This window comes from Macrobrachium nipponense, chromosome 43 (genome assembly GCF_015104395.2).
Source record: "Macrobrachium nipponense isolate FS-2020 chromosome 43, ASM1510439v2, whole genome shotgun sequence".
In the NCBI taxonomy this organism is placed as follows: Eukaryota; Metazoa; Arthropoda; class Malacostraca; order Decapoda; family Palaemonidae; genus Macrobrachium; species Macrobrachium nipponense.
In genome coordinates, this window is record NC_061104.1 from 12,934,832 (window position 1) to 12,947,599 (window position 12,768).

Here is a 12,768-nt window from a genome sequence, read left to right on the forward strand (position 1 = left end):
TGCTACTTAGTCCGTTATCAGTAAGTTTACACCAAGTGGCCCACACAAATGGATCGACAAACCTCTTACCTTCCTAAAAACCAGTACCCTAGAGAAATTCAGGGCGCATTTTATCGCTACTTTGGAAATACCAGACCAGTAGTACAAAGGTAATATGGCCTTCATGGCCTAAATTACTCCCTTGGGAGTACCGGTGCACATCGATCGAAGGTACAAACATTCCATGGAATGGAAAAAACCCTAAGAATGTCATATAAACAGGCTCTCAAGGTCACAGCCATAAGGGTCCATGAGCAAGTGATCTACGGTTTTCTAAAGCGTAGTCTTTCATTTCATTGTTTACCCAACTGAAAACTAATAGTCTTACTCAAGAGACTAGTGTACCTTTATATAATTCCAGCAGTAATTTACCTCAAGTGTTCATGTAAAGGATTCCAATGTAATATTTGGGTCTTTTAACTCATTTTTAAACTGCTGCCATACACTTTTAAGACTTAAGAATTACTTTAACAGGTTCGTCTCCATTTCAAACAATTCCCGAAATAATAAGTGCAATACTTTACACTTACTTAAATTGCTGCCATACACTTTTTTTTAAGACTTCAGGACTTATTTAAAGACTTTAGGATTGTTTTAACCGATCCTTCTCTATTTTATCGGAATCCTTAAATGATACGAGCCATTCTTTTTAAATTACCTACTACAGCGGTGATCTTTACAACTCATTTCTGAGAATTCCTATAGAATATTTAACGGTTCACTACTTCCTGTGTCATCAGACCCTAAAGCTGGAGAGTAATTCCACTTCGTGGTGGGACACAAATTCCTCCGCAACACAAAGTCAAGGAATCACTTAGCATGTCAGCATACCATATATAAAGCAAGAATTTTTTTTATATAACGTTTTGTTCAAGCCACACAAAACTGCTAAGAGTTACAGAACTATGTTTCCACATCAACTAGAAAAGTGTTCTTTTTGAAAGTTTCTATATTAATTAAAAAAAAAACACCGGAACTTCAATAACAATATTCTACTTTTCAACACAGCTAAAGAAATATAGTACCACACCAAGAAACGCTATTTGACAGCCATTATATTAATTTTAATAAAAATGCCAAAGTTTCAAGTACCACACCAAGAAACGCTATTTGACAGCCATTATATTCATTCTAATAAAAACGCCAAAGATTCAATAACAATAACTTACTTTCCCCAGCCAATCTTAAATGAACATAATTAGTCTTCTTAACCATTCTTCCTAAACCAATTTCTAACGTGATAGCAACGCTTACGACATACTGACATTCCCTCCTCCTCCTCCTCCTCCTTCCGTAACCCTAACCTCCTACGTCTCATCAAGCTGTAAAAATAACATGATGTATCGAGAAGCCTTTCAGCAGTTACCATAACTCAGAACTATGTGCGTCATCTCGTCTCGCTTGTGGTCGAGTGTCTACCAAGGAATGGAGGGTAGTCGAATTCAGTTTCAGTGCTAAATGCCGAGTTATTCGTTGCCTTAATTTTACCTAGTTCCTAAGATAAGTTCTGACTCTGCTTGAGGGAATCACTGGGAAAACGACAACAGGATTTGAGTTCGTGATTTGGAGTAACAACTAGTAAGTCATTCAACGCCATGAAATGTTTAATTCTTAGCATAAAATGTTGAGATACTTATACAGTAATATATTACGCTGCCGGGGATCTTAAAATTCTTGGTCTATGACACTGTGTAAAATCAATATATATATTACATAGTGTTTTATTCAGTTCCATTCACATCAATAAACTGTACAAAGGATATATATATATATATATATATATATATATATATATATATATATATATATATATGTGTGTGTGTGTGTGTGTGTGTGTGTGTATTTATACATAATTACATAGTGCTTTATTCAGTTCCATTCACATCAATAAACTGTACAAAGCTAAGTCCTTAAAACTATTTCCCATGGAATTATCAGCATTTACACTAAGTACATAACCAGGTTAAGAGATTTCTAATGAAACCATTTCCCACAACAACCCTTTTCCTGCGACAGGTGGTGGCTTCCCAGAAAAAGAGAGATAATTGAGTGCTACTTTGGCTTGCTACCTATGCGTTACCTACTCCAAGGTGCTATAGTACTAGACATGGCGGAAGCTCTTCGAGACGCAGTGGTTAGTACTATAGTACTAGATTCACATCAACCGTGCATTTGATATCTAGGCCCGTCCCTTACGACGCTCCTGATTGGCTGTTGATAAGCCAATCACAGGGCTGGAAAATCTCACTCTCTCAAGAGAGTTCACATGGTCAGAATGTATGTTCTACCCCTCCTGAGGGATACGTCTTTCAAAAAAAGTATCCCTCGGGAGAGGTGGAATATACATCCTGCCTATGTGAACTCTCGAGAAACTGCGAGTTTCCAGCCCTGCGATTGGCTTATCAACAGCCAATCAGGAGCGTCGTGAGGGACGGACGTAGACATCAAATGCAAGGTTGATGTGAATCTACTATAGCCCTATTGTTTGGTCGACAAATATATTAAACGAAATCTTCATCTCTACCTTGTATGCACTCTTTCGCTTCTTTGTGATAAGCCTTCTTTCCAATAATGCTTTCATACCTTCTGTCCAGACCTTTCTAAGGCATTCCTCTTTTCTTCACTCCCAAGACTTCCTAACTATATACTTTCAACCAATCCTCATCTCCCATTCTTTCCAGATGACCCAATAATCTCAGTCTACTGATTCTTCTTTAAAAGTAAGCAGACAACAACATAATTATCTCCATATTTCTTACCCTGTCAGCGCTTTTTTGAGCCATATATGATACAAACCTTATAACTCAAAAGCTTCAATTTTGTTCATTCATTTTTCAGGTTTTCAATGTTCACACTTTACTTCCACAAAGGAGAGTTAGCTCAACAATCCCTTCATACATGTTAAGTTTGCAATCGTCCTCGCCTAGGAATCTAACCATTACCTCGCTACTATTATCACCGCTAGATAACAGCCCCAAGCGTACACGCACACACATACTTATTATATATGAAATTTTTATCACACCTTTATTTATATACAATCACTAAGCTACGAATGACGTTATAACAATTGCAGCTTAATAATTATATATATATATATATATATATATATATATATATATATATATATATATATATATATATATATATAAGAAAAAATCTACCTTCTAATTCGTATACTATATCACCCCCGAAAAGCACAGGAAATGCCGAGGCTCAAAACTCAAGTAAATTTCCTATTAGACGACTATGATTTTCAAAATACATTAGAGCTCTATATGGACACTTGCTTCAGTGACCTTGTTTGAGATCCCATGTTAAAGAACTGGACATTTCTAAAACCTTGTTGAATTTTCCAAAGCTAAAGTGTTACATTCAAAAGGCAAACCGACGACCAATTACAGAGTTCTGAAACGTGTCACAGACACTAACTGAATCCCCTTCAGATTTGGTCAAGAAAATAATAAACTTTGCGATAGATAATCTTAGGAAAATGATCAACCGACCCTAAATTGCAGAGCAGACAAAATCCGCCTTTGCTTTCATATGAAATGCGTTCCAAATAAATTGTGGTTAAATTTGCGTTTTATGTCAAACCGTCAGACGGAGAGAATCGTGAACCACATAAATTATGTTTGAAGACTTGAGAAGTCTCCACAATGGCCTTTGAGGAATTGGTGCTCCATGAAGCACGTTTCTTTGCTCAAATGGGAATTGCACTGAATATAGAATTTATGCCAAAGGTCAACCAATGGCACCAATGAGGTCATTTGGCGCTGAAACGGAAATTGTCAGTCAAAGTTTAAAAGGTGCAACGAGAGGAAAACCTCAAAGCAGTTGCACAGTGACTCAATTTGTTAGGAGAGGGTGGAAAGTAGGATGGAAGAATGAGAATATGAAAGGAGGTACAGTAAAATAAACTTAAGGGGTTGCAGCTAGGGACCGAAAGGACACTGCAAAGTACCTTAAACAATGCCCACAGAGCGCAGCATGAGGTACACTGACGGCACTGGCCTCCTACAAATGTGAAAACGCTACCTGACAGAAACTTTTCATGAGTAAAATACATGCGTGTCCATGAATCGGACGATAAAAAGAAAGAAACATAACTACTGTATATATAATATATATATATATATATATATATATATATATATATATATATATTCTATCCGAGCGAACGAATGCGTGTGACATATTGAAAAGGCCGACCTTGACCCACCAAAATCCTAATACTTACAATCTAATGTTAAACCGCCTTGTGTTAAACCCAACTCATACGGAACAACACCACAGGCGCCACTGAATTGAATGAAATTCAAGCTTCCAAAGAGTATGGTGTTCATTAGGAAAAAGTTAAAAGTGAAATACAGAACAAGATCTCACTATAAAAGGAATAACTACATTAATAATTATAAAAATGTTTAAAAAGTTCATAAAAAGACAATCAACGAAAAACTGAATGAAAACCTCATCCAAGAACTTCTTTCTATGTACCATTCCCAAATGATCTGGATGTAACCCACGTGCCCTTCACCAATAGCCTTAACCAAGTCAAGCAAGCACATTCAGTGCAGTCACCGAAATAGAACGATTTTTCGAATGTTTTCGCCGAGATAAAGGTGTCCGCTCTCAAGTATTTTCTACTGATAACGGGTCGAGTAACGTACCCACCCGCGTATGCCAATGTGTCATTGCTCAGTTGAGACATTCATGGATCTTAAGAAAAGACACATAAGAAAACCTGCCACCTGGGTATTACCATTGCAATTATAATAGCACTTGTTGTTAGTAAGACGTAAGGATAAGTCCTTACCGACTTGGTCAATTAAAGCCAATTCTGGTAACGCTAATTTTACAGAGGTTAGTCAATTTTCTTGAATCGCAATTCTCTGTTACCAGTAGCCAGGAGCACCAATCTCCAGTAGCTCCTATGATTTGATAGTGTAAACCTACCGGAAGTTACAAGCATGCGACGACGCTTGGAATATGCGAGCATACTATTAAAATCCAATAAAAAGACTATACATTATATATATATATTATATATATATATATATATATATATATATATATATATATATATATATATATATATATATATATATATATACACACACACACCTATATCATACATATACTACTAGCCATACAGTACAAGTTTCTTTATTTAGATCGAATGTTAAATGCATTTTCTATCAAGAAGTTAATGACTGGATTTTTTTTACGAAAGCTAATGTTAATTTGGTATATATACATACATTTTATATATATATATATATATATATATATATATATATATATACATAGTATATATGACTTACGGAAGTACATTATTTGGTAACGAACGAAAAACCTTTGTTGAGTAGATGGCTTATTTAAAAATAACGATTATGTTCCGATGTAAGGACTCTGTTACTTAATTTTCCTATTCTTTGTTCCAGGACAAAAGCAATTAAATGAAGACATTAAAATAATTTTTAAATTAAAAGAAAAAAGTTCCAGTCGCCGACATTAAAAACAATTACGAAAATACCATTGCTTTTAAATCTGCAGTTACTACAAAAAATAAAATACTATTATTTACGCCGCTGTAAAAAAAAAAAAAAAAAAAACTTCGTTACCTAAACGTTACACATCTGAGAAAAATAAATACCAATTGTGCTAAACGTTTGTTACAATCACAACAACTACTAAAGTTACCGAAACTCTTCTAGTCAATTACGCTACTCGGGAATAATCAATCTCTCCGTCAGAGTATGAGTTACCGCGGCTTGCACACTACGCTATTTTACTACGCTCCCGCGAGCAGCAGACTTGCCTATTCTTGCACACGAATGCAAGATTCAACTCAGCAGTGTTTGAGATTAAGCTAGCTTTCCGGGAACAACCCCACATTCACTACTCCTCAGCGAAATAGTGGCATCCACACAAGGGCCGGCACTCGATGCAAGCCTTCCTTCCCCTCTTAAGCGGCACTTGTGGCCTCCTCTCTCACTACTCTCATATTGCGTCAGTTTCCCCCACGTGAACCTCTTCCTGCCTCCAACCTAACCGAGACTAACATGGCGCTCGTCATTTACAATATTGCTCGTGTTTCGACAACACCGGCCCGTGTTCCTCCTCGACAGTGAGGAGGAAGCAGACGGCTCAGTGCAACAGGGTTACCTGCGGTGGCAATGATGCAACAACGCTTAGAATACACGACAGGTTTACTCACATATAAGCCGGCGCCCATCACAAGGACGAAATATATCACCACGCTGACTATGTCCCACACAGAGAGCATGGTATTTCCAACCAGTCCGTCATCTGCCGCCTCATCGTCGGAGACGGTGATCTGCAAACTCTCCGTTGGCATCTTCTCTCACACACGTAAAGCGTTGCACTGATGACTGAGTCTGACTTGTCTCACTTGGGCTACGTTCGGCAACGTCGACGTCTTGTATTGAAGCAGCCTCAGCCTCGGGTGGCTACTGACTGAGCGCCTAGTGTGACCGGAGGGAGGACTGGGTCTGGACGGGCGGGGATGGCGGGTGAATGACGATAGCGTTTTCCACGCAAACTCGGGCGACCCAACAGAACTCGCTGAAGGTTCTGGATAGACGTGTGGAACGTTGCCGGCATTCGAGTTTACACTATTCATTGATACATTGTTGAGAATACCGAAAGAACAGCCAAAAAAACATGTATATTTACATTGCAGTGATGTCGGCAGGTGAAGTGTCTCAATATTCAAGGCACAGATCAATTTTCATATCACGTACATGAATGTTGACTTATCTATGAACGCGCTGCCATGAGTCATTGGCCACTGAATTAGGCGTATTTTCAGGGAGGTACGCACTGACTATTAGTTTTACCTGCAACGAGGTAAGGACTGGCAGAGATGAATTTTACCCGTTGACATTACAAGATATAGTTATTCCTACGAATTTACACAGAAAACGGCCACTTGTTCTCTGTGTCAGTTTTCCCGATCGATAAGGAACGGAAGTCGAGGTAAACACACCCAAAGGGGGGGAATGCTTCCTCTGATCAGTTCAAGCAAAGGTTAAAATTTAAAAAAAATAAATAAATAAAATAAAACACTCACGAAACAAAGAGAAAAAATTATGGCATTTATTTCTCAAGACAGCAACGTTACTTGAGCAAAAAGTAATTTACATGTTAACTTTTCCAGCAAATGAACATGTAAATTGTATTTGTAGTTCTATTATAAGTTGAATAAAGACTGGAATAAAGGCAATTATTCTGGCTAATACAAATCTAAATCTTTTACAGGCTCGAGATTAATATCAAACTTGACTACTTGAGTTATCAGACTCATAAGTTTTAAAATTAAAACTCTCTCTCTCTCTCTCTCTCTCTCTCTCTCTCTCTCCTCTCTCTATCTAATATATATATATATATATATATATATTATCAAGATATATATATATAATCTATATTAATATATAGATATATATATATATATATATATATATATATATATATAATATATATATATATATATATATATATATATATATATATATATATATATATATGTGTGTGTGTGTGTGTGTGTGTGTGTGTATAACTGAATCACGAAACTTTGGAAGGTGATAAATCCATAAATAAAGGTATAAGCGACGAAGGAAAAATAAACTTGTATTTGTAACATGTTTAAGAATGAACTCAAAGATATAATTACAGACTTAAATACAAATTAGTTGCCTTAGAGATATCTTCGTTGTAATTGTATGATTAATATGTATTGTGAATATGTACTGTGAATAAGTTTTTGTTTACCAAAGTTCTGAATAGCTGTCGCCCTATATAATGCTTTAATTGTCTTATTCTTGTGTCTGAACAGATTGACTTAATCTTTTTGTTTTTTTAAATTGTACCCATGTTTGTGCTTGTTTAGAAAGGTTACTCATTCTCCAGGTGTGCCGGATTCTAGGTACTAATCTCCTTATAATCCCTATCTGTCAGTTATACGACCTTTCCTGTACTGTCAATTCCTCATGTAAGTCAGTTTCTCTGCTGAGTAAAGGACGTTAAGTCGAAAGATCTTGCAGAAACTCCGTTGTTTAATTTTCCTTCGTGGCTTATACCTTTATATATATATATATATATATATATATATATATATATATATATATATATAATTTTACATTACCTTAGAGCCATTCTTGGGAAAAAAAAGGTTACAGTGTACATCAGCTGTCGCCTATTGTATACCTACACATAATGGTTTAGCATCCATCCTTCAAGCTCTTGCGCCATATATGCACACGTTCTCGTACTTTCTGGATAATATATGAGAAAGAGCATATTTCATCTTACTCCACAAATGCTACACACGGGCAATAATTCCATCTCCATATACTCTTCGCTTCAATGTGGTAGGCTCAACAACATCTTTTTGTTTACCTAATCTCTGGTTCACCCCTTCTTTCTCTTCTCCTTTTACCTTCATTCGTTACATTCGCTTCCAGATATCTCTATTCTAACACCGATTATTCCAACGATTACGGTTCCAGCTTCCATGCAAATGTTCTCACATTACTCTGAGTAACATTTACTTCTTATTTCTCCTGCGAACACTTTCAGAGTATTTCTCTAACCCCTCACCATCTCTTTACTTTCCTTTTACATCTATCATTCGTAATCTGCCAGCCAATCCAAGCAGGTTTCATTTCTGACTGGTCTTAGACTCCACAACCATGTACTACCTGTATACCTCCCGAATTTTTCGAAATGTGTATCCACAGAGACGCCCTTGTTCGAGACTCATTTTGACAACAACCAAGTCGCTTTCATTTTTAGTTTTCTGTAAAAGAAAACTATCGTTCCGCCCTCAGATCTTAAAAACTGCTGAGGCTAGAGGGCTGCAAATTGAATGTTGATTATCCACCCTCCAATCATCAAGCATACCAAATTGCAGCGATCTAGCCCCAGTAGTTTTTAATTTATTCAAGGTTAAAGTTTGCCATAATCGTGCAACTGGCAACGATATAGGATGGGCCACCTCCGGTCTGTGGTTAAAGATTCATGGGCCCACGGCTCATACAGCATTATACCTTGATTATACGCTGTACAGAAACCTCGACTGCGCCGAGGAAACTTGTTATATACTCCAACATCACTGTTCACAGATTACGTTCCACCCAGTATATCCTAAACAATCACCACACTATTGTTGCATCTTTCTCAATTCAAGTGCAAGCGTTCTCTGGATTTATGTATATCACATAATTTTTTCCCTTTACTTTCAAACATTTTCCCCTCACGCATAAGTTGCAAACATTATATTCCTAACTTGACGTGACGTGGTCTTCGTAAATAATACTCATACTTACTACTACTTTTACTCACAACACGGGTCAAATGAAAATGATACAAATTAAACACGTTCATATAATCTCAGTTATAAGGGAACACAAAATGACTGAACAGAAACATAGGCTCTTAATTCATTACACCAAACAAATTAAAACGTGCTTTACTGAATCTCTTAATTAACTGAGATTTAGCTAAAAGTGTTTTACCTTCTATTTCGATTCTTGATAATCTTCAAAAGACTAAATACAAAGAAATAATCACTAGTTTACAAGGGAACTTCGATAACAGTAAGTGCAAGATTTTTACTAAATGCTTTAGAAGAAATAAATAAAAATTAATCTATTGTAATACCTAAAACAATCGAACATCAAGATTTAACGCAATTATTCTCTGGGTCTGTGAGTACTTTTGTACCGATGTTTCAAGGAGAAACAGTCCGTTTGATTATGGTTTATCAGTTTTATCAAAATCCTTGCATCTCGTTGTATACAGTCCGCTATCAGGTCTTCATCTGCTTAGCGAAGGCAATGAAACTGGCCTTGTAGTAATTTATATTAACTTGTACACGCATCCAGTCCTCAATAAACATAATTTACATCAATTTTTTTTTCTTTACAAGATTCGTCTTCAACATCCACGTTAAAACTACGTTTCCCTTCACGTTCAGAGAGGGCAAATATTGCGCTTTTCATGAATAATGAAAAATAAAATAACTAAATGAGTTTTAAAAATGCACCATTCTTCCTTCAACACTAGGCAAACGAGCCGCATCTAACTGACTTATTTTAGATATTTACTTTTCAGGCAACTTTTCAACATGATAAGTTGTGATGGTCATTTGTCGCAGCAAAATATGACCTAGGTTATAATTCAGCCACGTTATGAAATAATTCAACCCATGAGAGACTTTGGAAACTTTTCATCTTGTCTATAGGTAACTTCGGGATGCATAAGAATTTTAAGAGCTATATTCTATCAAACATTTCACGAATATTCTATCGAACAGTTTACGAATATTCTATCAAACACTTCACGAATATTCCACGTAAGTTGAAAGAGCGAGGCTCAGAAGGAAGATGCTCCAGGAAGTACGATAATCTTAAAATGAATAAAATCTATTCTATAATTTTCTTAAAAGTTCACGTTTACTGGACATGAGTTGAGTTGAATATAAAATTTAGGCCAAAGGCCAAGCACTGGTACCTGAGGTCATTCAGCGCTGAAACGGATATTGACAGTAAAAGGTTTGAAAGGAGTAACAGGAGGAAAACCTCATAGCAGTTGCACTATGAATCAAGTGTTAGGAGAAGGTGGAAAGTAAGATGGAAGAAAGAGAATATGAAAGCAGTAACGTAAAAGGAACTAAAGGGGTTGCAGCTAGGGGCCGAAGGCACGCTGCAAAGAACCTTAAGTAATGCCTACAGTGCACTGCACGAGGTCCACTGATGGCACTACCCCCTACGGAGTTTTATGCTGGACATGATCCTCTATCTAGTACGACAAGAGGCCACTGTAACGTTTTGTATCTACTTGATCCTCTCACGTTGTCAAACATCATTCAGAACTGATAAGGAGCTTCCCCATATATCTATGACCTACCCTTATTAACAAAAATAAGCAGCAATACCTTGATACTGTAACTAGCTATAACAGTGATAGAATATTTTGCATATAGATAAATGTTAGAGTCGAGTGTAAAAGTTATGTGACCAAAAGAAAGGAAAATGGGTACAACACATACGCTCACATTTTGGTTGTATACGAAAATGCACTGATAGCCAAGATGGAACTGACAGAAGAATAACCTTGGGAAACGGTGACTGTAGACATTCTTTTTGAAGAAATTCAACATTCGATGAACTTCGCTCTCAACTTGCCAACGTCGAAGGTTGAGGATGTATTGTATACGCGATTATGTTAGTAAGACAGAGAACGACAAATCATTACCAATAGGACAGATGTTCGGGGACACTTTTTGTCTTTCCATATCAGCAACAATAAATATATATCTATGTTATCTGCCCTCATTAACCGTCAATTATACTATTGCCACTGCCGTAACTGGGCCAAGGGCCTTGTGGACTATAATGAACAATTCAGGACTAGGGCCCGAGACCTTACAGTTTCTACCTACACAGAAAAATGTATCATCAAGTAAGATCTCAGATTACTTACGAAGACTGTCAGTGGGGGTGACTGATTGATTACTTAGTTCTTGCTGGCGTCGCCAGGACGAGGTTATTGACGCCGCAGTGGGGTGAAAAGTTAATTCTGAGCTGTAGGCACCATCAGGTTCCGAGACTGGGCTTCTGTGGCCTCAGGATACTTCTCAATCCACAGCTGTAGTCAATGATTATGCTAAGCCACGTTAAGGAAAGATGTCATTAATACCCAATTTGTATGGAAAAAGTTATCATCTTGTTCCATAAAAGAGGTATGGTATAAAAGATAAATGTCAAGAAATAGGGTCTCCTACAGTTGAAAAAACTGGTTGAGGGTCGTTGCTGCCTCCATCCAGTACATAGAGGTAACATTCCGGCGCCACAAGCACTAACTAAGAATAGTTTTACGCAAAGTATTATGAAATGTCTAAAGAAAAGGTTTCTGGTAGTAAAGTGGCGTCCCAGTAAGATTCATCGCAGGAAAAGTCTTACACCCTATAAAAAAAAAAAACTTACCTCCTTTCGCGGGACTGATAAAAAAACCACAAGCAAAGACATACTAAACGGTACTTGCAAAACAACAATGGTCTCTGCGATTTTTATGAAAAGATAATATCTAAAATCTTGTTCTGAAAGAAAAAATAAAGTAACACTGGTACCTGACAAATTTAAGAAACGGGTCAGACGGAAGGAAGAGTTCTAAAGTAAACAATTCTCAATGAGTGTAAATTTATACGTTTATAGCAAAACCCCGTGCGAGGCCGATCTTTGAGATTCAAGAGCCCTCGTTTCAAAAAACATTAATGTAACCGAATGGTAGTTATATAATATATATATATATATATATATAATATATATATTATATATATATATATATATATATATATATATATATATATATATTATATTAAAAAGATTAAGTGCACCAGTCCCTCATGGAATCACAAGACCCTCACGAACCTGACAGAATACCGGACTATTCTGATTATGAGTTGAAGAAAATGAAAGCTACTACTCTGGCTTCATTATTATTCTTAAATTACTCATTAAAAACGGCGACCCCGAATAGGGATAAAGCTTGGAGGAAGAATAAATTACTCTGTAAGCCTTTCATTTGCCCTTAATCAATCTTTGAAGCCAGTTTTCCTTTTTTATCTGCTGACCAAGAAATTCGTGGGCACGTTCAGTAGACAAAACCGACCTCATTCAGGTTCACGTGTCTGTAACGAAGGTC

The 12,768-nt window shown here is 36.7% G+C and overlaps 1 protein-coding gene across 4 annotated transcripts in view; it reads right to left on the reverse strand.

The window, feature by feature from the left end:
- Nucleotides 1–6,993, reverse strand: part of LOC135213537 (sodium/glucose cotransporter 1-like) — a 289,323-nt gene extending 282,330 nt beyond the window's left edge. Inside the window, exon 1 of one of the 4 annotated variants that reach the window (XM_064247470.1) lies at nucleotides 6,260–6,575. In XM_064247470.1, coding sequence (XP_064103540.1) covers nucleotides 6,260–6,400 — 141 coding nt within the window. In that variant the 5' untranslated portion in view covers nucleotides 6,401–6,575. Of the gene's footprint in view, nucleotides 1–6,259 lie in introns of all 4 variants that reach the window. The other 3 variants (XM_064247468.1, XM_064247467.1, XM_064247469.1) reach the window with 3 other exon arrangements.
- Between the last annotated feature and the right edge of the window lie 5,775 nt (nucleotides 6,994–12,768).